At 39.2% G+C, this 25,203-nt stretch overlaps 2 protein-coding genes across 2 annotated transcripts; both read left to right on the plus strand.

Moving 5' to 3' along the window:
* Window positions 1-4,777: 4,777 nt before the first annotated feature.
* Window positions 4,778-5,522, plus strand: LOC145040004 (uncharacterized). Its single transcript, XM_078987996.1, has 2 exons — window positions 4,778-5,095; window positions 5,205-5,522. The coding sequence occupies exons 1-2, from the start codon at window positions 4,778-4,780 to the stop codon at window positions 5,520-5,522; spliced, it is 636 nt and encodes a 211-aa protein (XP_078844122.1).
* Window positions 5,523-6,478: 956 nt separating this feature from the next.
* On the plus strand, window positions 6,479-7,262 carry LOC145040006 (uncharacterized). Its single transcript, XM_078988000.1, has 2 exons — window positions 6,479-6,728; window positions 6,796-7,262. The coding sequence occupies exons 1-2, from the start codon at window positions 6,479-6,481 to the stop codon at window positions 7,260-7,262; spliced, it is 717 nt and encodes a 238-aa protein (XP_078844126.1).
* The last annotated feature ends 17,941 nt before the right edge of the window (window positions 7,263-25,203 follow it).

Here is a 25,203-nt window from a genome sequence, read left to right on the forward strand (position 1 = left end):
TAGCGATGCATCACACTATACCAAGAACTCCTCCATACCCTCCGGAAGGGCTAGCATCAGGGCTTCGCATAACTTCTGACGAATTGTCTCAAAGGAGGCCTGCTGCTCTGGGCCCCGTGAGAAAGCAACGCCCTTCCGAGTCAACTTGGTGAGTGGCACGGCGATCTTGGAGAAATCCCTGCTAAATCTCCGATAATAGCCTGCCAATCCTAGGAAACTCCTGATATCTATAGGTAACCTCGACACCTACCAACTCATCACCACCTCGATCTTGGCCGGATCGACCAATATCCCTTTCTTGTTAACAAGATGCCCTAGGAATTGGACCTCTCGTAACCAAAAATCACACTTGGAGAATTTGGCATCAAGCCTCTCCGATCTCAAAACTGTGAGGATCTCTCTCAGATGTTCCTCATGATGTTCCTTGGATCTCGAATACATCAATATGTCATCAATGAACACGATCACCGAGCGATCCAACATCGGTCTACATACTCTGTTCATGAGGTCCATGAACACCACCGGTATGTTGGTGAGCTCGAAAGGCATCACCATGAACTCATAATGCCCGTAATGAGTCCTGAATGCTATCTTCTGGATGTCCTCATCTCGCACCCTCACCTAATGATAACCCGGCCTCAAATCGAACTTGGAGAACCAAGATGCTCCCTGCAACTGATCGAACAAATCATCGATCCTCGGCAACGGATAACGGTTCTTGACCGTCAACTTGTTCAATTCCCTGTAATCAATGCACATTCGATGTGAGCCATCCTTCTTCTTAACAAAAAGGATAGGTGTTCCCCATGGTGAACTGCTAGGCCGAATAAATCCCTTCCCCAGCAGCTCCTGAAGCTGCAAGGATAACTCCTGCATCTCTGGAGGCGCAAGGAGATAAGGTGCCTTGGCGATAGGTGCAGCTCCCGGAACCAAATCGATGCTGAACTCAACCTGCCTCTCGGGAGGTACACCCGGTAACTCTTTCGGAAATACATTTGGGAACTCATGCACTATCGAAACCTCATCAACTGACTTTGGTCTCTCTGAATCAACCCTCGTATCCATCACATATGCTACAAACCCCTCACAGCCCTGCTGTAGACTCTGTCTCGCTCTAGCGGCTGAACAAAATGCCGACCCAGAACGTGTACCCTCGCAGTACACGGTAAGAACTCCCCCACTAAGATCTCGTATGGTCACTAGTTGTCTTTCGCAGTCGATAACCGCTCCAAACTTACTCAACCAGTCCATGCCCATGATGACACAGACATCTCCCATCGCAATAGGAACTAGATCAATCAGGAACTTGACGCCGAAAATCTCGAGTACACATCCTCGAATCACCTTGGTGGCATACACCACTCTCTCATCAACTATGGAAACTCTCAGAGGTCGACTCATCACCTCCCGACTAATACTGATGTGCTGACTAAAAGCCAAAGATACAAAATACCGACTCGCACCCGAGTCAAATAACACCAAGGCAGGTACAAAATTCACAAGAAAAAGTACCTACGCATATCATAATATAAGCACAATATCTCAACATAAAAGTAAACATACGAAAGAATACATACCAGCCACGACATCGGGTGCTGCGCGGACCTCCTCCGCGGTCAACTGGAAGGCTCTCCCTCGCGCCTTCGGTACCTCGGCCTTCATTGGCTGGCTCTCAGTAGCTCTAATAACAGCAGGGGCAGATCCCTGAGGTGCTCCCTGGGTAGTCCCACGCAACTGTGGACACTCTGCCTTGCGGTGTCCGGTCTGGTTGCAGTGAAAGCATACTGCAAACCCCTTGGGGCAATCCCTGGCCATATGCCCCTCCTTGCTACATTTGTAGCAAGACCCCGCTCTGCATACCCCCTTGTGGCTCTTTCCGCACTTGCCACAAGTGCGGCCCTTCTGACTCCCAGATCGCGGATCAGCAAGCTTGGCCCGCTTGGCTGCCGGCTGAAACTGTGTCGGTCGCCGATCCCTTGCCTAAGACTCAGCCTCCTCCCTAGCCTGGGTCTCCAGCTCTATCTCCCTCTTCCAGGCATTTGCCTGAAGCTCAGAAAATGTCCAATACGTTGAGCTTGCCATGAACTCCCATATATCCCTCCTCAAAATGCTCAGGTAGCGGCTCATACGTGCCTGCTCGGAGGACACGTGCTCTGGGCAGAACATCGCCCACTCTTGGAACTTCCTCGTAATCACCATAACAGAATCAGTACCCTGCTTGAGGGTCAAAAACAGCTAGGCCAAACGTTCCCTTTCCACCTGGGGAACGTACTCATCTCGGAACATAGCAGTGAACCTCTCCCAAGTCACTACAGCAAGCTCAGCAGGCAAAAAATGCACCATCACAAACTTCCACTAGTCCTTCGCTCCTAAGCAAAGCTGGTTCAGCGCGAACCGGACCCTCAAATGCTCAGGATATGAGCAAGTAAAGAAACATCCCTCCATGTCTGAAATCCACCTCATCGCTGCGATCGGATCCTAGGTCCCATCAAACTCCGGTGGTTTTGTGTTGCTGAACTCCCGGAACAGCAACGCATCACCACCCTGCGGTCTAGCCGTAGCTACGGCTGCAGTGGCCACAGCAACAACAACCTCAGAAATAGCAGTGTATCTCTCATCGAATGTCTCTATCAGGGTGGTCTTAATAGACCCGAACATCTCTAGAATCTCATCTCGGATGGTAGCAGCCACCTCATCATGAATCATCTGGCAGAGCTCCTCGTCGCTCACACCCCCTCCACTGGTCCTTGGTATGTGATGTGTCCCTACCATGATGCCTTTCTGAAATACAATATAAGATATAAGTAATTTACTCGGATATACACAGACTCGATATCCCAACCCTACTTGATCTCTGGTGCCCTATGGATTTTTACTTGGGTTGCGTATTGACCCGGTGCCTTCGATAGTACGGGCCCAATACTACCAACCACACCGACTCAGCATTCACACCAAGTCCTCCTCCCAGAGCCCCAAATCCCAAGTATGCTATTCTCTCTAATCATGTGCTACTCACTAGCAAATCTCTCATAAACTCCTTGTTGCTATCTCAACACTCTTAAGCATTCCTAATAGCAAAATCCCTAGACTAAGGCATCATATATCAGGCCACTCTCGTCCTAATAAGAATACCTAGTCTTACTCTAGCATGCATAATATAATTCATATAGCATAACATTTCTTTTACAACTTATTGTAAGGGTATTTTAGGAAATCACCGTTCGGGCGCTGGCTGATCGTACATACGGTTCTGCTCTGTTTGTTTCAAAACTCTTTTTACTCCTTTTCATAAAAAAAAAATTACTTTATTATCAATTTTTTCCTCAACTCCTCGGTTTGAGTTCAGATACGCCCGAAAATGCATCTGAATCCCTCAAACCAAGGCTCTGGTACCAAACTGTAACACCGTAAAATTTAAAACAAATTTTCACATTTTTAAACACATTCTATCAAACACATTTAAAACAAAATCCCATTGTATCAATACTTTGGTTCACAAAAATATTTCCCAAGATCAAGTACATAAAAATCCATGCGTGTGTACGAGTTATGCTGACGCCTTCCCGCGATCATCACTGGTACCTAAAACACATAACACATAACACTGTAAGCATAAAGCTTAGTGAGGGCCTGTTTGATTTGAACTTACCGGGTCCAGTAAGTGCTAACTGCTGACCCGGTAAGTAGTCAGACTGTTTGATAAAATAACATTTAATCTGATTCGGTCAGCCTTGCTGACCCAAAGGGCTTACTCGGTAAGATGAGAAATTATGGTTGACTGGAAAAGAGAAGAAGCCCACACTTATATTTTCGTTTATATATCATCGATTTCCCCTGGACACCTAATACAAAAAAAAACCGATCGGCAGAAACAACAACAACATTTATCATTGCTCCTCCTCAGCGTCCTCCACCTGTGACAGCCTCCAACCAACGATCCTTCACAGGCGACAGTAGGTTTGTTTTTTTTTCATCCCAAATACTTCATGGTTGAAAGTCCTTCACATGCAACTTCACTGTTGACGTCCTTCACATGCAACATCCCCTCCTGTTTTTTTCTTTTGCTTTTATCTAATCAATTATGGATGAATTGTAAGCAATGTGTATGAGAGCAAAAAAATTATTTTGTAATTAATTGTTAACGATTTTAAGGGTTTGTAGAAAAACAATATTGTGAAAGATTATGAACTCTGAAATCTGAATGTTCTTATGAACTTGATTATGATTTTACCACACATGTGAAAGTAATTTCGTTTAAATATCTCATATGTGTAGAAGATATAAGCTCCATAAGTTCTAACCATTATTAGATCCATAATTTCCTTTATTTATTTGTCTCACACCGATTACATGCACACAAAGTATTTGAGTTTATACATATAAATTAAAAGTCCCATCTCATCCAAATTAAAGCATTATCTATAAGCCATTCTTGCTCATTAGTGCTTTGGTACAATCTGAAATATGTTGTAAATTAAATATGTTTGAACATTCTTAAATATGAATATGCTATAATTATGTTGTTAGAATCAGTGCTTTGTTACGTGAACTTATGTGTGCATAAAATTAGATTTTAGATAGTTGAAATCAAAAAATGTTGAATATGTTATACATGTTTGTATGAAATCAAAAGTAAAAAATTGTTATATACTTATGAAATCAAATTGTATGTTGTATATGTTGTTAAAAATGTGATGAAATCAAATTTATGCTTGATTTATGTTGTGAACGTGTGTTATGTGGATGATTTAGGGTTTTTTTTTTTGTTACAATAGACATGACAGATAAAAGAACTAGAGTTAGTTGGAAGTCAGAAATCGCGGACAAAACTTTTTTGGAAGCTTATATACACGAATTAACAAGTAATGGAAGGGAGGGTAGTGGCCTAAAAGCAAGCTCATGGATTGTAGTCGCGGAGAAATTGAAAAAAGATCATAATTTTGTTGTCGACAGAAAACAAATGAAAAACCGATACGACTATTTGAATGCAAAGTATGCGGTGTGGTTAAAACTTAAAAATAAAATCGGAAATCTTTATAATCCCGTAACGAATTCTTTTAACATGATTAATGAAGAATGGGAAGCGGAAGCGAAGGTATATTATATATATATATATATATATATATATATATATATATATATATATATATATATATTAAATTTTGTTTTACTACTTTGATAATATTTATTAAATTTTCAAACAGTTGAACAAGTATGTAGATAAGTTGAGAAATGAACCCCTTTCTTGCCCTGATCTTTGTATCCAACTATTTGATGGGGCGACCTCGACTGGTGTTCACAATTGGGGTCCATCTTCTACACTACCTCATCCCAATGAAGACTTTACTACACATGATTTTGAGGATACAGAGATGGAAGAGCAAGCACCTCATGCAGATACCCCAAGCTCAACAGTACCCCAACCTACTAGTGCTTCACCTGCAAGTGAAGAATCATCTGGGCGGACTAAAAACAAGGGAGGCAAACGAAATGGTCCCAAGGAAACAACACTTGATGATTAGTTGAAAGAAGTTGGCAGAGAAATTGTCAAGGTTGCACAGGCATTCACGCAAGCAAATAATCTTGACAAGGAGATGGATGATTGTATGATGAAGTTGGCAAGCTTGGAGTGGGGAGAATTTGATCCGAAATACACCACAACTCTTATGTTATTTGCTGAAAGTGCGGGTAATAGGAAAATTTGGTTGCGACTTAACTTGTCGACTTGTGAGTCGTGGGTAATAAATGCGGGAAGAAATTTTGGATTAGGTGTTTGACTTTAGTATTTTATGATTCATTGTTTGAGCTTAGTATGTCATAGGTCATTTGATGGATTTTTATGTTTACAGTTGTTGTGTGTTATGGATTATTTTGTTAAGTGCACTTATGTTATTTGAATTTATATGTTATGGAATGTTATGTGTTTAGTAAACAAGATGACCTTTTATATGTTATGAAATTTTATTTGAATTATTTTGTAAATGTTATTTGTATTTGAAATTTAATAGGTGACATGGATAAACAAGATGACTTTTTATATTTCCTGATATTCTCGTGGTATTGGTTGATGTTGGTCTGGCAAAGGCAAAGAATAATTAAAAGAATAAGCGCTAGCGAACCGGTAGCAAAGGGACATGTGTATACGCAAGATTTGATACACGGATGTCCTATACAATGTTATGATATGATGCGTGTTTCACAAGATGCATTTGTACTATTATGCAATCATTTTACAGAAAGAAATTGGTTGCAATGTAATAGGACGATAAGTGTTGGAGAGAAGGTGGCTATGTTTTTACATATTATAGGACATAATGAAAGTTTTCGAGCGGTTAAAGAAAGATTTCATCACTCCACACAAACAATTCATCAATGTTTTCATGAGTTCCTACGTGCAATGATGTGTTTTGCAAGAGAAATTATAGTACCAACCTCGTCTAATCCAACAAGAAATACCTCATAACGACATAGACGACTAATGCACATATTTCCTGGAGTAATAGGTGCACTAGATGGTACACTTATACATGCAGTTGTGCCCGTTGATCAACAAACTCGCTATAGGGGAAGAGGAAAAGGTGAATGTTATCAAAATGTAATCGGAATTTGTGATTTTGATATGATATTCACCTTTGTATGGGCTGGATGGGAGGGCATAGCACATGATTCTAAAGTTTTGAAAGAAGTTGCATTTAATCTGACTTCTGGATTTCCATTCCCTCCACCAGGTTTGTAATTTTCTATACGTTTTATTATTTATGTTATTTATATGATAAATTTGTCAATCATCTACAGATAAATATTACCTTTGTCATGCTGCATACACCAACACCCGTGGATTTATGGCTCCCTACCGCAATACTAGGTATTGGTTAGCCGATTTTCGAAGAAATAGAGCTTTAACTAAGGAAGAAAGGTTCAATCATGCTCATGCACAACTTAGAAATATCATTGAACGTGCTTCTGGTGTATTGAAGGCAAGATTTCCAATTTTAAAACAAATGGCTCCTTATCCTTTTCCAGTGCAAAGAGACATAGTCATTGTTTGTGTTGCGGTCCATAATTTTATAAGGAAATACGATATTGAAGATGACTTATTTATGAACTTTGAACAAAACACTATGGTTACTCCTGATGTGGAAGGTGGAGAAAGTGAGGGCCAAAACATACAAGGTATAGAATGGGGTTCAGAAGCAGTTAACTATATGACTACTTTGCGTGACCAGATTGCTAATCAGTTACTTTCAAATGGTTCACGTTAAATGATGTACTTTTTTATGATGTATGACACTTTATATATATTTTTTATATTTGGATTTTGTATTACACTTTGTATTTATATTTTAAATGATGTATGTTTAATTTTGTTTTTATATTATAGTTTGTATTTTTATAATTATTTTATCCCCCACAAGGTACAACTCAAGGGTAATATGGTCATTTTTATCATTCAGCACAATCCGTCAAAGAAATAATCAAACAGCATGTGACATCCCCATTTTCACGGCCAGAAAAGACCGATTTGTTTATGCTTTGTTTTATAAAATCAGAGTAACCGTTTAAAGAAAACGGTTGCGGGATTTGTTCCCAAAACAAAATATGATAAAAATTATCAAAACATTTCTCGAAGAGAATGTATTTTCATTTAATAATAAAACCTCGGGATGTCATGTTCCGATACAGACATATAAGCATAAACAGAACTTACATTTAATTACACAATTGATTTATATCTCCTTTAAATCTCTCTGTGAAATATTGATGGGCTTTGAGCATTCTAACACTTCCTAAGTGTACATGCAACCCTAATAACCTTGGATCTATGTTTGTCTAATTATCATGCAAAGTTGAATTCCAAGGCTATATTCCTATCTAGCATACATGGGGAACAATTTTAACTTGAATGATAGATAGAATAACTTACCTTGTTGTTGCTTGTGTTCCTTGAAACCTTATGAGCCTAGCACCCCAAGTGTGATGCTTCAAATGCTTCACACAACACCAAATGCTCTTGGAAAAACTTATGAGAGAATGCACACTTCTTGAAAATTGGCCAAGCCCTCTTGTTTCCTTAGTGTAGTCGATTTTGGTGGAGAATGAGATCCTTATATAGTGTTGACACATCTAGGGTTACACCATGTAAACCCTAATGTGTCATGACTCTTCATTTCCATGACCCATGGGTTTGTAACTCCCATGGAGCATCCTATGGGTAGAACCCAACTTGATAATCCATGGAGCCTCTTAGCCCACTATACAAGATATGGATGATTTACATAATCAACCCATATATTTAATTAGTTCTCTTTTGATCACTTAATTAATTCTAAATTAATTATTGATCAAACTAATCAAATAATATTATTAATATATTAGAACTTATAATATATTAATAATCTCCAAGTGTTATTTCTCTCATTTAGTCTATCCAATTGCATGGTGCCATGCAACCCAAATGGACCATGCCGGGTCGGGTCAAGTACATACCAGAAATAGTTATGGACTTAGACACCTTATCCAACAGTCTCCCACTTGGATAAGTCTAATAACTATTACTGCAAGTATGACTTCAGGAACCGATCAGCAATCGTAGCTCTTTTCAAGGTTTCTCAGAACTGAGAAGATGATGGTACGCCATTTAAGATAAGTGATCATATAATCGTCTGTTCTAGATATCAGTTGGACAAATACATGGAACAATGTCTTACTTATTGTCCAACAGTTTGTTTCCCGATTTCCGATTTGTTTGACAAAGAACTTAATTGAACACATCAACTTAGTTCTGATCGGGCCCGGTACATGGGTCAAAACAAAATCATCGAGGGGCCCAGATATCAGCTTCTAATCCAAGAAGGAACAGATAAACTTCGACTCATATGTTTGTTCTACTACTCATTGAATTACACACAAGAGTACGATTTATAACATCGAGTTACCAATGCGTTTTCGTACAATCAATGCATAACCAACTTGTAAGTAACAAATCATATCTCTAGGTTTGAAGACTTATATGATATTACCGTCTCACGATCACTCGAGATAGAATTCCATGAAGTGATTCCAGTGAGCGTGGGTTGAGTCCAATGCTCAGAACTTATGAACACTCATGATTGTTGTAGCCTTGTCTAACACCTTAGACCTCTACAACCAATCATGACAGTCTTGATTCATACCTACTTCCGACATATGACCGACTGTGGAGGTTTGAATAATATGTTATATCAAAAAAAATTATTCTGGAAGTCAAAACATGCAAAAGAAATATAGTAAACGATTGACAAGAGATAGCAACACTTTACTTATAAATAAAACACCTTTTATTCATCATCTAATGTCAATTACACTTTACAAATTTCGAGGTTATCTAACTACTAAATCTAATATCATCCTTCAGCCCTATGCTCCGAGCATGCTGGAGATGCTTAACCCGAGTCAGTCCCTTCGTGAGGGGATCTGCTGGGTTCTCATCCGATGATACCCTCTTTGCCACGAGGAGTCCTTCTTCTATTCGATGTCTAATAAAATGGTATTTTCTATCGATGTGTCTAGATCTCCCGTGATCCCTTGGTTCCTTGGCTAAGGCAATAGCGCTTTCACTATCACAGAAAATTTCCATTGGCTCTTTAATAGTTGGTACAACTCCAAGGTCTCCGATGAAGTTCTTTAGCCATATAGCCTCCTTTGCCACCTCGCTCGCTGCAATATACTCTGATTCACAAGTAGAATCTGCCACTGTCTCTTGCTTGGAACTCTTCCAAGAAATTGCTCCTCCATTTAGGGTAAAGACCCAGCCTGACTGAGAGCGGAAATTATCCCTATCAGTCTGGAAGCTAGCATCACTATACCCTACAACTCTCAAGTCATCACTCCCACCGAGGGTAAGGACCCAGTCCTTAGTCCTTCGTAGGTACTTGAGAATATTCTTTACCGCAGTCCAGTGTGCCTAGCCAGGGTTCCCCTGAAACCTGCTAACCATGCTCAAGGAAAAGGCTACATCAGGTCGAGTACATATCATAGCATACATGATCGATCCTACAGCCGAAGCATAAGGTATTCGACTCATTTCTGCTTCCTCAGCCTCAGTGCTAGGGCTTTGTGTCTTACTCAATTTGGCGTTACTCTGGATGGGTAACTCTCCTTTTTTGGCATCCTGCATGCTGAATCTTTGCAGCACCTTATCCAAGTAGGTACTCTGACTAAGTCCAATTAGTCTTTTACTCCGATCTCTCAAGATCCTTAACCCTAAAATATAGGCAGCTTCACCAAGGTCCTTCATAGCAAAACACTTCCCAAGCCAGGACTTTACTTCCTGCAGGGTTGGAATGTCGTTTCCTATGAGTAGTATGTCATCCACATACAATACCAAAAAGCTAACTATACTCCCACTAGCCTTGACATACACACAAGATTCATCTTCACTCCTAGAAAAGCCAAATTCCTTGACCTTTTCATCAAAGCAAAGATTCCATCTGCGAGGTGCTTGCTTTAATCCATAGATGGATTTCTCAAGCTTACACACTCTATTAGGGTACTTGCTGCTGACAAAACCTTCCGGCTGACTCATGTAAACATCTTCAGCCAATTTTCCATTAAGGAAAGTGGTTTTGACATCCATTTGCCAAATTTCATAGTCATGAAATGCGGCTATGGCTAACATAACCCTAATAGACTTAATCTTGGCTACCGGAGAAAAGGTTTCATCATAATCCACTCCAGGAATTTGTGAGAACCCCTTTGCAACCAGTCTAGCCTTATAAGTGTGTACATTACCATCCATGTCGGTCTTCTTCTTGAAGATCCATTTGCACCCCACCATCTTACGACCTGGTACATTTTAAACCAAGTTCCAAACTTGATTGTCATACATGGATTGTATCTCGCTATCCATAGCCTCTTTCCATTTAGCAGACTCGAGGCCTGCCATGGCTTCCTCGTAGCTGTTAGGGTCATCTTGACTTACTAGTGTCCCATCACTAATAAGTGTCTCACCTTCTGCAGTAATATGAAATCCATAGTAATGCTCAGGTGCACTCCTAACTCTCGTGGAACGTCTCAGAGGTACAGATTCGTCAATTGGCTCAACAGGAGTTTCCTCCTCAAGTTGAGGGCTAGAGTTTGAAGTTCCTTCACCACTTGACTCTTGAATTTCTTCAAGATCAATTTGCCTCCCACTGTCTCCTTGGCTTATAAACTCTCTTTCTCGAAAGACTCCTCTTCTTGCTACAAAGACCACATTGTCACTAGGTCTGTAGAAGAGGTAACCAAAGGATTGTTGTGGGTAGCCGATGAAAATACACCTCTCGCTTCGAGGTTCGAGCTTATCATGAGTCTCGCATCTCACGAAAGCCTCGCAACCCCAAATCTTGATGTGGTCTAGTTTAGGTACTTTACCAGTCCACATCTCGTGAGGAGTTTTGGCAACTTTCTTTGTAGGGACTAGATTAAGAATATGGGCGGCAGTCTCTAAGGCATACCCCCAGAATGAGATTGGTAGCGAAGCTCAACTCATTATGGAACGAACCATGTCTAACAAGGTTCGATTACACCTATCAGCCACACCATTCAACTGCGGTGTCCTGGGAGGTGTCAATTGTGAGACAATCCCACATTCCCTTAGATAGTCGAGGAACTCTGAACTAAGATACTCACCACCTCGATCGGATCGAAGCATCTTAATGTTCCTGCCCAATTGATTCTCGACTTCCTGTTTAAATTCCTTAAACCTCTCGAAAGTCTCTGACTTATGTTTGATTAAGTAGACATATCCATATCTACTGTAATCATCAGTAAAAGTCAAATAATAACGATTAGCATCCCTTGTGGCATGTTTGAATGGTCCACACACATCCGTATGTATAAGGTCCAACAAACCTTCACCCCTTTCACACGAGCCTGTGAAGGGTCGCTTTGTCATTTTTCCAAGTAAACATGATTCGCAACTATCATTTGACTTTAGATCAAACGACTCCAAGACTCCATCCTTTTGGAGTTGGCCTATGCGTTTCTTGCTTATATGTCCAAGACGACAATGCCATAATGATGCTTTATCCAAGTTATTATTATTAGGAGAATCAATACACAAAACATTATTTCTTGAGTTATCTACAACAGATACAACTTCATACACACCATCACAAGGTAATGCTTTAAAATAAAGAACATTATTAAAGAAAGCATTAATCCAACCAACTTCATTATCAAATGAAAAGGTGAAACCTTGTTTATACAATGCATGAAAGGAAATAATATTTCTTGCCATTTCTGGCGAATAACAACATTTATTCAAATCTAAATTTAACCCACTACTTAGCGATAAAGTGTAAACTCCAATCTTGGTGACATGTGTAACTTTCCTATTCCCCATGATTAAGTTTATTCTTCCTTGCTCCACATTCTCACTTCTTCTTAACCCCTGCAAGTCACAACAAATGTGAATACCACAACCGGTATCAAGGACCCAAGATTTCGAATGGGGTGAGTTATTAGAAATGATAGTGTAAATACCTGCATGGTTGGGTTTAACTTTCCCATCCTTCACATCTTGCTGGTATTTTGGGCAGTTCCGCTTCCAATGTGATTTTTCATGGCAATAGAAGCATTCAGCCTCTTTTGGGTCAGAAGAAGGAGTGACAAAACCTTTCTTGGTTCCACTTGAAGAAGAGCCATCAAGGGTCCTAACCTTGGTACCCTTCAAAGAACTCTTTCTCTTCTTCCCTCAACTTTTCCCGATTGCCAAAACCGGAGTGGAGTTTGGAGTAAGAGTGTTAACAACCGACTTCCCCTTAAGACCTGATTTTGCGGTCTTGAGAAGTCCCTGAAGTTTGCTGAGTGTGACCTCTTCCTTATTCATGTGATATGTCATGCGGAATTGATCATAGCACGATGGTAAGGAGCGCAAAATTATATCTATTGCAAGCTCCTCAGGGAAGTTCACATTAAGCTTCAGCAATCGATCCACATACCTTTGCATTTTCTGCATGTGGCTCGTGACGGAATCCCCTTCCTTCATCATGGTTTTTATCATGGAGCAAATGATTTCGTACCTCTCTTGTCGTGCACTTTGATGGTATCTTTCCATCAAATCTTGGTGCATTTCATAAGGGTAGAAATCCTCATAGGACTTTTGGAGTTCTGCTGTCATTGTGGCCATCATGATGCATGCTACTTTCGTAGCATCCCTTTCATGTGCCTGAAAGTCAGCGATCTCCTGAGGAGTTGCAGTGGTCTCATCAATCTCCTTAAGCTCCTTGTCGAGGACATATTCTTTGTCCTCGTAGCGGGTAATCATTCTGATGTTTCTGATCCACTCATTGAAGTTGGATCCATCAAAAGTGACTTTCCCACACAAGCTCATAAGAGTAAAGGAGCCATTAGGATTCGAGCCAGAAGCAGCATTGTTTAAAGACATCTGAAGGAAGAGGACAAGATTAGTTTAGATATTAAGAGAGTCCTTAATAAGACACCCAAATGTAATATTAAGGCTAGGATCCAATCACAATATATTTTAACTTAGAAGAGGTATGCTGTAATCCAAGCTATAACATATTTGAAAGGTAGGTGAATGACGATTCACCAATTTCCACCACGAAAACCGAAATATTAGATATTAGGTTTTATGATTGGTTCTTAGAAATTCCTAGATTCTTTGAGATTCAATGAACTTTTCAAAGGCATGTTTCAATCTCGAGTGTGCCCTCCAAGTTTTGTGACTGGGATACCGAGGATCACAAAACGAGGTGTGAAGTAACCATGCAAATCACTTCGTACCCTTAAAGGTTATCACTCAATCGATGTGCCGGTAAACCACACACGCTCCACCGATACTATAATAAACCTTAAGTCACCCTTTACCTACCTTGTTAAGTCCAAGTTAGTGTGCCGATTAACCACACACGCTCCACCAACGACTTAGACAAAGTGTAAAGTGTAATTTCATGGATTAGCACCTAATTCACATTTTTCCTAAAGTAACTAAGATTGGGAATTTAATAACACATTTAGTTACTTTATAATATTCATCATACTTTGAATGAGAAGTTATAAGTCCTTGTCTTACCCGTTCGGCTAACGACCCTCCACCAGTCAAGCAAGCGGTGGGTGAGAGTAGACACCCATTAAGTCACCATTTTATAGGCAACAACCTTATACCCACCTTATAGACCGGCTTCGTGAATGAGGCGTACTAGCGGTAAGATGACTTTGTTCTTATACATACATACATATATATATATATATATATATATATATATATATATATATATATATATATATATATATATATATATATTAAATCATCATAATATAAGTATAAGGATTGAATTTTAACTTTTAAAATTCTAAGGGTTGGAACTAAAGTTTTAACTTAACTTTACTTGTTTTAAAACTTGAGGGCAAGTTTTGTAACTTTCAAAACTTTTCATTTCTTGTAACTTATGAGTTTAATAGAGTAATAAAATGAAGACTCTTGATTTTTCTAACTCTTGTGTTCTTTTAATGGTTTTAATTCAAGTGTGACTCTTGGTTTTCCATAACTTGAGGACAAGTTATGGACTCCATTAAAACACATTATGATCAAGAATTAATCTACCACATAGGTTACAAATAATTCCTATGATCATCTAAAACATCATAAGAACAAGAACATGAATATGAACACATTCATAAATCAAAATTACACTTAAAACTTTGTAATTTTGATAACTAGTTGTTGTAAATGAATTAGAAAGAACATTACACCATCAAAACAAGTTTTCAAGTACCAAAACAGTTTAGGGTAATGTTTCTAGTCCATTTCCAGCAACTAAAGTTGAAATTCTGCAATCTGTCGACCCTACTCTCCAAGTGCATGAACTTACTCACCGAGTTGGTTGAAGTTACACGTGAACTCGACGAGTCCCCCCTATAGAATCGACGAGTCCATTCGTAGACAGCAAGATTTTCAACTTTTTTTTCAACTTTTAAGCACAAATAAAAAGCAAACAAGCCTAGGCTCTGATACCACTGATGGGCTTTGAGCATTCTAACACTTCCTAAGTGTACATGCAACCCTAATAACCTTGGATCTATGTTTGTCTAATTATCATGCAAAGTTGAATTCCAAAGCTATATTCCTATCTAGCATACATGGGGAACAATTTTAACTTGAATGATAGATAGAATAACTTACCTTGTTGTTGCTTGTGTTCCTTGAAACCTTATGAGCCTTGCACCCCAAGTGTGATGCCTCAAATGCTTCACACAACACCAAATGCTCTTGGAAAAACTTATGAGAGAATGCGCACTTCTTGAAAATCGGCCAAGCCCTCTTGTTTTCTTAGTGTAGCCGATTTTGGTGGAGAATGAGATCCTTATATAGTGTTGACACATCTAGGGTTACACCATGTAAACCCTAATGTGTCATGACTCTTCATTTCCATGACCCATGGGTTTGTAACTCCCATGGAGCATCCATGGAGCATCCTATGGGTAGAACCCAACTTGATAATCCATGGAGCCTCTTAGCCCACTATACAAGATATGGATGATTTACATAATCAACCCATATATTTAATTAGTTCTCTTTTGATCACTTAATTAATTCTAAATTAATTATTGATCAAACTAATCAAATAATATTATTAATATATTAGAACTTATAATATATTAATAATCTCCAAGTGTTATTTCTCTCATTTAGTCTATCCAATTGCATGGTGCCATGCAACCCAAATGGACCATGCCCGGTCGGGTCAAGTACATACCAGAAATAGTTATGGACTTAGACACCTTATCCAACAAATATATCTTCGTATTAATACCTATGATACAAAGAAAACTGAGTGGGTCAGGCTTGGGAGCCTGGTGAGCATATAGGGTTTTCAACCCACAATAATATAATTATTATATTCAACCATCAAACAATCAACTCAATTACCCATCCCTATTATCTTCTTTAATTCTTAGGATTTTACCCTAGGAATTCAACTACCCGTCATTCTTTCATTCCTAAGGATTGACCTAAGGAATTAGCACAAACTTCCATTGCTACATAAGGCGCATCTGCCAACATTATCCTTTAAGCGCCTCTGCCAGGTTTACGTCATTCACTATTAGGCACATCTGCCAATATTATCCTTAAGCGCATCTGCTAGTATTATGACATTCTCTATTTGGTGCATCTACCAATATTATGTTGGAATAGTGTCTAAGGCTATAACTATATTCAGTGGTGCATGGTCCTTTTGGGTTGCCTTCACCATAGCAACTTGAAGGATGATTTATTAAGAGAGAGAGTAAATATTATAAGGAATAATATTTAGCTATTTGATTAATATAAGTCATAAATTAATTGGTATTAATTTGGTGACTTAAAGAGATTAATTAAATAAGAGGGTATAAACTGTCAATTGTTTGATAGTTAGACTTTGGACTGTAAATCCATTAAGATACACTTTGGACGGATTCTAAGAGCTTTAGGATAGCTCAAAATCGTCCATAGGGATATCTATGGAATGGATTTGGATAGCCTTAAGAGAGGATTATCCAATTAGGGTTTAGGGTGAAACCCTTAAGGAGTCTAAAGGTATAAATAGGCCCTTGGGATGTGGAATTTGTTGGATTAGTGTCTAAGTCCATAACTATTTTGGTATGTATTTGACCCGATGGTGCATGGTCCTTTTGGGTTGCCTTCACCAAAGCAACTTGATTGGAGAAATGAATAAAGAGAGAGAGGATAATATGATTTATTAATATGTTATAAGAATAATATATTAAAGGAGAAATCATATTTGTTTAATTAATATTGGTCAATAATTAATTAAGAATTTGTTTTGTGATCAAATGTAATTAATTAAACTAGAGGGGCTGAATTGTAATTATGTGATAGTTACAAAATAAGGTAAGGATTATCTTATATATATGGTGAACGAATTTGAGGTGTAAATCCCTTAGAATTCGAGTATGATAAGGATTCAAGGATTATCTTATTGGTTGCTTAATGGATAATCAACTTGATAAGGATAATGACTGAAACCCTATCTCTACACCTATATAAACACCCCTAGGGTCATGAATTCGTGTATCCCTTCCCAAGAGGTCCTAGATACGAATTCTAACCTCTCACCTCTCTCTTTATACCTTCTCCACTTGCTTATGGTGTTTGTGAGCCATTAGAGGAGTGACACTTGTGACTCTAAGCCTTCCAAAGTCAATACAAGGAGATTTGGGATTGTTATTGCTGCATAACAATCAAGGTAACACTATAAACTTATTCTCATGTTAATATGATTATATGTATGCTAGAATTAGGGTTTATAGTCTTGGATTCAAAGCATGTACAATAGAGAAACCTAGATCCAAGCATTAGGGTTTGTATGAGCACATAGGTTGTCTTATGACCAAAACCCAACAGAATTCGTGTACAACCTTTCAGAACCTAAAGCAAGGAACCTCTGGTCGAATTCCATCCCCTCTCCTCTCTCCTAAATCATCTTGCTTGCTATTGGTGTTTGTAAGCCATTAGAGGAGTGACAATTGTGACTCTAGAAGCTCCAAGACAAGAAGATCAACAAGGAACTCAAAGGTATGATTCTAGATCTATTTTAATGTTGTTGTTTAACCTAATTAGCCATTAGAAGTCTTGGATCAAAAGCATGTTTATTAGAAAGCCTAGATCCAAGCAATAGGGTTTTGCATGCGCACATAGGAAAGTTCTTATGGCTAAAACCCAACAGTGGTATCAGAGCCTAGATTGGTTTTCTTTAAATTGTTGCTTGAATAACTGAAACAAACCTGCAAAATTCGAATTTTTGGGTTTTGAGTCACTGACTCGTCGAGTTCCATGGTGGACTCGTCGAGTAGGCCTGACTCGTCGAGTCCCCTTGTGCACTCGGCGAGTCCAAGCGTCAGGAATGGCCAGATTCGGGATTTTTTCATAATTATCTTATGGAAACTTACCTTAATCATATTAGATCAATGTAAATCCGATTTTTTGATAAATATGACTGTTATCTTGATCTAATTAAAGATATTTATCATCTAATAAAATATTTAGTTTCCTTATATGATAATAATTAATTATTTTGGTAATTATTTTCAAAGAAATCAAGATAAATCAAATAAAGATAATTAGAATATTAATTGTTAATTGGAATTATTTGTTATTTGATCCTCTATGTTTTTAAATGTTTAAAACCTACCCTTAAGTTTTGAAATTTATAATTGTGATTAAAAGTTTTAATTTAGACAACTTAAATTTCAAACCCTAGATTTTGAAAAGTTTAAAATGCAACCCTATACTTATATGATATTGTTAGAATAATATATATATGTATAACTAAATGCTAGTCTTACCGCTAGTAGGCCTCATTCACGAAGCCGATCTATAAGGTGGGTATAAGGTTGCGGCCTATAAAATGGCGCTTAATGGGTGTACACTCACACCCACCGCTTGCTTGATTGGTGGAGGGTCGTTAGCCGAACGGGTAGGATAGGGCAACCTCATCCTCTCATTAAAAGTATAATAAGAAATACGAAGTAACTAAACCTTTTTTTTAAAATTTCCCAATCTTAGTTACTTTAGGAAAAGTGAATTGATGCAATCCCATGAAATTACACTTTGCACCTTGCTAAGATGTTAGTGGAGCGTGTGTGGTTTACCGGCACACTAATTGGTTCTAAGCGAAGGTGGAAAAGGGTGATTCATTGTTTATCATAGTTCGATGGAGCGTGTGTGGTTTACCGGCACATCGAATAGGTGATCGTAACAATGAAGGCACCATGTGAATTTGCATGGTAATTCACACCCGCTTTGTGATCCTCGGCATCCCAGTCACAAACGAGAGGGGCATATCGAGATTTAAACATGCCATTGAATAGTTCAATGAATCTCATCCGAACCTAGGAATTCTCAAAAACACTTAGGACTAAAAGTTTAAGTTTTGGAGAATTAGTGAATCGTCATTCACTTACCTTCAATTTATTTGCATGTTGGATTACGGCATCCCTTTTCTAGTATGTAAATGTTATTGTTGGATCCTAGCCCTAATTTTTCTTATTGGGTGATAATTAGGGATTCTTATTCTAATCAATCTTTGTCCTTTCTATAGATGTCAAACGCAAACAACGCTGCTGCTAGTTCTTTCACGTTGATGAGCCTTTGCCAAAAGGTCACCTTCGATGGAACGAACTTTGGCGAATGGATAAGATACATTCGCACCATTGCTCGCTATGAGGATAAAGAGTATGTCCTCGACGAGAAGCTCGAGAAAATCAACCCCGAAGTTGCTACTCCCGCCGAAATCACCGCCTTTGAAACCCATGAGTGAGATGCAACGAAAGTACATTGCATCATGATCGCCACCATGAACTCCGAATTCCAAAAGTCCTACGAGGACATGTATCCATACGAGATGCATCAAGATTTGTTGGAGAGGTACCACCAAAACGCGAGACAAGAGCGTTACGAGATTTTCACTAACATGATTTCCGCCAAGATGGGTCATGGAGAATCGCTTACCGTGCACTTGCAAAAGATGCAAAGGTATGTCGACCGCCTTCGCAAGTTAAATGTTGACTTCGGCGAAGACTTGGCGATCGACATGGTGCTTCACTCTTTGCCTCCGATGTACAACCAATTTAGGATGGCCTACCACATGAACAAAGAGGAGGTCACTCTAAGTAAACTCCAAGGTCTCTTGAGGGTTGCTGAGAGCAACTTCAAGGACAAGTCTGTTGCACCAACTCCCAATCCATCCGCTGCTCCTGTCTTGGCTATTGGTCAAGGGAAGGGAAAGAAGAGGAAAGCTTCTTCAAATAACTATCGAAAGGTGAAAGCCCGAGATGGTTCCTCTTCTAGTGGGACCAAAGTTGATCCCTCTAAGCCCTGCTCTAACCCGAAGGAGGCAGAGTGCCACCACTGCCACAAGATAGGACATTGGAAGAGAAGCTGCCCGGATTACCTGCAAGCCATCAAGGAAGGAAAGATCAAGCCATCTTTCGCAGGTATATATGCAATAAAATCTAACGATTCTAATCATGCTATTTCATGGGTTCTTGACACCGGTTGTGGTTATCACATTTGTTCTAATGTGCAGGGACTAAAAAGAAGTAGGGATGTGGAGCAAGGAAGGATCAATCTAATCATGGGGAACAGAAGATCGTCGCCTGTGACCAAAATTGGAGTGTATTCTTTAGTGCTTAAGAATAGTTTAGTTTTAGATTTGAACAATTGTTGCTATTCGCCAGAAATGGCTAGAAACATCATTTCATTTCATGGTTTATATAGACAAGGATTCAGATTTTCTTTTAATAATGAGAATGGTTCTATTTTGGTTTATCTAAATGGTGTCTTTTACTTTGAAGCTATACCATGTAATGGAATATATGAAACTGTTATGATTGTTGATAACTTAGGAAATGATGTTTTGAATATTGATTCTTCCACTAGTATGGATAAAGCATCCTTGTGGCATTGTCGTCTTGGACATGTCAACAAGAAACGCATAGCCCAACTCCAAAAGGATGGAGTGTTGGAGTCATTCGACCTTAGGGAAGATGACACATGCGAGTCTTGTTTACTTGGAAAGATGACTAAGTCACCCTTCACGAGTACTTGTGAAAGGGGTGAGGGACTATTAGACCTAATACATACCGATGTATGTGGACCTTTTAGATCAACCACGAAGGATGGGAACCGCTTCTATGTGACCTTTACCGATGATTATAGTAGATATGGGTATATCAATTTAATCAAGAAAAAGTCAGAAACCTTTGAAAAGTTCAAAGAGTTCAAGAATGAAGTGGAGAATCAATTGGGCAGGAAAATCAAGATGCTTCGATCCGATCGAGGAGGAGAGTACCTAAGTCTTGAATTCCACGATTATCTCAAGAAGTGTGGAATAGTTTCGCAATTAACGCCTCCTAGGACACCGCAGTTAAATGGTGTGGCAGAAAGGCGTAATCGAACCTTATTGGATATGGTTCGCTCTATGATGAGTCGTGCTTCAATACCTATCTTCTTTTGGGGGTATGCCTTAGAGACTGCCGCCCATATCCTTAACCGAGTCCCTACTAAGAAGGTTGCCAAAACACCTCACGAGATGTGGACGGGGAAAGCTCCCTCGTTGGCACATATCAAGGTTTGGGGTTGCGAGGCTTTCGTAAGACGAGATACTCACGACAAGCTTGGACCTCGAAGTGAGCGATGTATTTTCATCGGCTACCCGTAAACTTCCTTTGGATATCTCTTCTATAGACCGAAAGATAATGTCATCTTTGTTGCAAGGAGAGGAGTTTTCCGAGAGCGGGAACTCATAAGCCAAGGAGACAGTGGGAGGCAAATCGAACTTGAAGAGATTCAAGAATCGATAGATGAAGGAACCTCTACCGCTGGCGTTCAACCCGAGGAGGAAACTCCGGTTGAACCGATTGATGAATCCTTACCTCTTAGACGTTCTGATAGAGTTAGAGTTCAACCCCAGTTTTATGGTTTTCATATTACTACCGAAGGGGACACGTATATTAGTGATTGTACACTAGTAAATCTTGATGAACCTAATAGCTATAAGGAAGCCATGGCAGGCCCGGAGTCTGCGAAATGGAAAGAGGCGATGGATAGCGAGATCCAATCCATGTACGATAACCAAGTTTGGAATTTGGTTGATTACGTGCCCGAACGTAAGACTGTAGGGTGCAAGTGGATCTTCAAGAAGAAGACCGACGTGGATGGGAACGTACACACGTATAAAGCGCGATTGGTTGCGAAGGGCTTTACTCAAACTCCCGGAGTTGACTATGATGAGACCTTCTCACCAGTTGCGAAGATTAAATCTATTAGAGTGATGCTAGCGATTGCCGCATTTCATGATTATGAGATTTGGCAAATGGATGTCAAGACCGCTTTCCTTAATGGAAAGTTGGCTGAGGATGTTTACATGGCTCAGCCAGAGGGGTTTGTGGATCCGAAGCTTCCGAATAGAGTGTGTAAGCTTGAGAAGTCCATTTATGGACTTAAGCAAGCGTCTCGCAGATGGAATCTTTGCTTCGATGAGAAAGTCAAAGAGTTTGGATTTGTACGAAGCGAAGACGAATCTTGTGTATATGTCAAAGGCAGTGGGAGTGTAGTAAGCTTCCTCGTTCTATATGTCGATGACATATTACTCATAGGAAACGACATCCCGACTCTGCAGGAGGTTAAGTCCTGGCTTGGGAAGTGCTTCGCTATGAAGGACCTCGGAGAGGCTTCTTACATTTTGGGAATAAGGATAGTAAGAGAAAGAAGTAAGAGACTAATTGGACTTAGTCAGAATACTTACTTGGAGAAGGTACTAAAACGTTTTAGTATGGAAAACTCAAAGAAGGGAGAACTACCGATACAAGGAAATGCCAAGTTGAGTAAGACTCAAAGTCCGAGTACCGAAGCTGAGATAGCAGAAATGAGCCTAGTACCATACGCTTCCGCAGTTGGCTCAATCATGTACGCTATGACTTGTACTCGCCCTGATGTAGCCTTCGCTTTGAGCATGGTTAGCAGATATCAAGGGAACCCTGGCAAAGCACATTGGATTGCGGTGAAGAACATCCTTAAGTACCTTCGGAGGACGAAAGAATGGTTCTTAGTCCTTGGAGGGAGTGATGACTTGAAGGTGCGAGGGTATAGTGACGCCAGCTTTCAGACTGACAGGGACAACTACCGTTCACAGTCGAGCTGGGTCTTTACCCTAAATGGAGGAGCAGTGACATGGAAAAGTTCCAAGCAGGAAACCGTAGCTGATTCAACGTGCGAATCAGAGTACACCGCAGCGAGCGAAGCGTCGAAGGAGGCAATATGGTTGAAGAACTTCATCGGTGATCTTGGAGTTGTGCCGGCCATAAAAGAGCCCATGGAGATTTTCTGTGATAACGAAGGTGCGGTTGCCTTGACCAAGGAACCGAGGGATCATGGTAGATCTCGACATATCGACAGAAAATATCACTTCATTAGACATCGTGTAAAAGAAGGACAACTCGTAGTGAAGAGGATATCATCAGAAGATAACCCAGCAGATCCGCTTACGAAGGGACTGAGTAGGGTTAAGCACTTGCAGCATGCTAGGAGTATTGGGCTGAAGGGTGATATTAGCATAGATTAGATAGTATTAGAAACGTATAATAGATAAATGTAATTGACATTTGATGATTAAATAAAGAAGTTTTATTTATAAGTAAAGTTACTATCATATATTAGTTGTTTAACTATTGTTTCACTTTGCATGTTTTGACTTCCAGAATAATTGAGTTATTAAGAATAATCGAATTATTCAAATGGTCCACAATCGTTCATATGTTGGGAGTAGATATGAATGAATATTGTCATGAATTGGTGTGTAGAATGTCTAAATGGTGTTAGACATAGCAAAGGTTGCTGCAACGTTCATGAGTGCTTATGAACTGGTTTTGAGAATTGGAATAAACCCGCGCTTGCTGGAATCACTTTATGGAATACGATATAAAAGGTGATCGCAAGACGATAATATCATATGGTCTTAAAACCTAGATATATGGTTTATTATTTGTTAATTGATTGTGCATTGATAATGCGAAAACGCATCAGTAACTTGATGTTATAAAACGCATTGTTGTGTATAGTTGGTTAATGAATAAGTAAATGCATATAAGTCGAAGTTTATCTGTAAATTTTATCCTAAGAGGGTAGAAGAGATATCTTGGCCACTCGATGATTTGATTTGACTTATGTGCCGGGCCCGGTCAGAACTGAATTGATGTGTTCGATTAAGTTCTATGTCAAATAAATCGAAGATCGAGAAATCTAAATGCTAGACTAACCATTCCATAGGATTGTCAGCATGATATCTAATAGAGGACTGTACGATCCCTTATCTAAAGGACAAGATTGATTAGATCAGAGTTGACAGCGTCTTTGAGAGCTACGATTGCAAACCGTATTATACTTGTATAGTTACTAGACTTATCCAAGTGGGAGACTGTTGGAATAGTGTCTAAGGCTATAACTATATTCGGTGGTGCATGGTCCTTTTGGGTTGCCTTCACCATAGCAACTTGAAGGATGATTTATTAAGAGAGAGAGTAAATATTATAAGGAATAATATTTAGCTATTTGATTAATATAAGTCATAAATTAATTGGTATTAATTTGGTGACTTAAAGAGATTAATTAAATAAGAGGGTATAAACTGTCAATTGTTTGATAGTTAGACTTTGGACTGTAAATCCATTAAGATACACTTTGGACGGATTCTAAGAGCTTTAGGATAGCTCAAAATCGTCCATAGGGATATCTATGGAATGGATTTGGATAGCCTTAAGAGAGGATTATCCAATTAGGGTTTAGGGTGAAACCCTTAAGGAGTCTAAAGGTATAAATAGGCCCTTGGGATGTGGAATTCGTGTACAACCTTTCAGAACCTAAAGCAAGGAACCTCTGGTCGAATTCCATCCCCTCTCCTCTCTCCTAAATCATCTTGCTTGCTATTGGTGTTTGTAAGCCATTAGAGGAGTGACAATTGTGACTCTAGAAGCTCCAAGACAAGAAGATCAACAAGGAACTCAAAGGTATGATTCTAGATCTGTTTTAATGTTGTTGTTTAACCTAATTAGCCATTAGAAGTCTTGGATTCAAAAGCATGTTTATTAGAAAGCCTAGATCCAAGCAATAGGGTTTTGCATGCGCACATAGGAAAGTTCTTATGGCTAAAACCCAACATATTATTCCTAAGCGCATCTGCTAGCATTATGGCATGCTCTTTCAGGTTCATCTACCAATACTATACTTAAGTGCATCTACTAGTATTATGTCATTCTCTCTTTGGTGCATCTACCAATACTATGCTTGAGCACATCTGCTAGCATTATGACATTCTCTAATTGGTGCATCTGCCAATATCATTCTTAATCATCTTTCATACCTCATCATTTTGTCACATACCAACTATCTCATCTACCCATGTTCTACCCAACATATTTGTAGATATAAATACATATATAGTTTAACCCATTTAAAAACTATATAAAACATCCATTCCACACTCATCTCAAATAAACAACAATATATATAAAACCATAGCATGTGTTTTATAACAAATACTTCATATTTATGCATTAGAAGAAAGTAACTACACACTCACACATATAAACAACAATATACTTAATACACTTAAACCATACTTGTATTATTATCGTGTTTATGAAAGGTAGTATACACTCACT

The sequence above is a fragment of the Lactuca saligna genome, chromosome 4, assembly GCF_052625555.1.
Source record: "Lactuca saligna cultivar CGN05327 chromosome 4, ASM5262555v1, whole genome shotgun sequence".
Classification (NCBI taxonomy): Eukaryota; Viridiplantae; Streptophyta; class Magnoliopsida; order Asterales; family Asteraceae; genus Lactuca; species Lactuca saligna.

Coding starts and splice junctions, on each gene's coding strand:
- LOC145040004 (XM_078987996.1), top strand. CDS start 4,778: ATGACAGATAAAAGAACTAGAGTTAGTTGGAAGTCAGAAATCGCGGAC. Junction 5,096..5,204: donor AATGGGAAGCGGAAGCGAAG/GTATATTATATA, acceptor ATTTTCAAACAG/TTGAACAAGTATGTAGATAA.
- LOC145040006 (XM_078988000.1), top strand. CDS start 6,479: ATGCACATATTTCCTGGAGTAATAGGTGCACTAGATGGTACACTTATA. Junction 6,729..6,795: donor ATTTCCATTCCCTCCACCAG/GTTTGTAATTTT, acceptor AATCATCTACAG/ATAAATATTACCTTTGTCAT.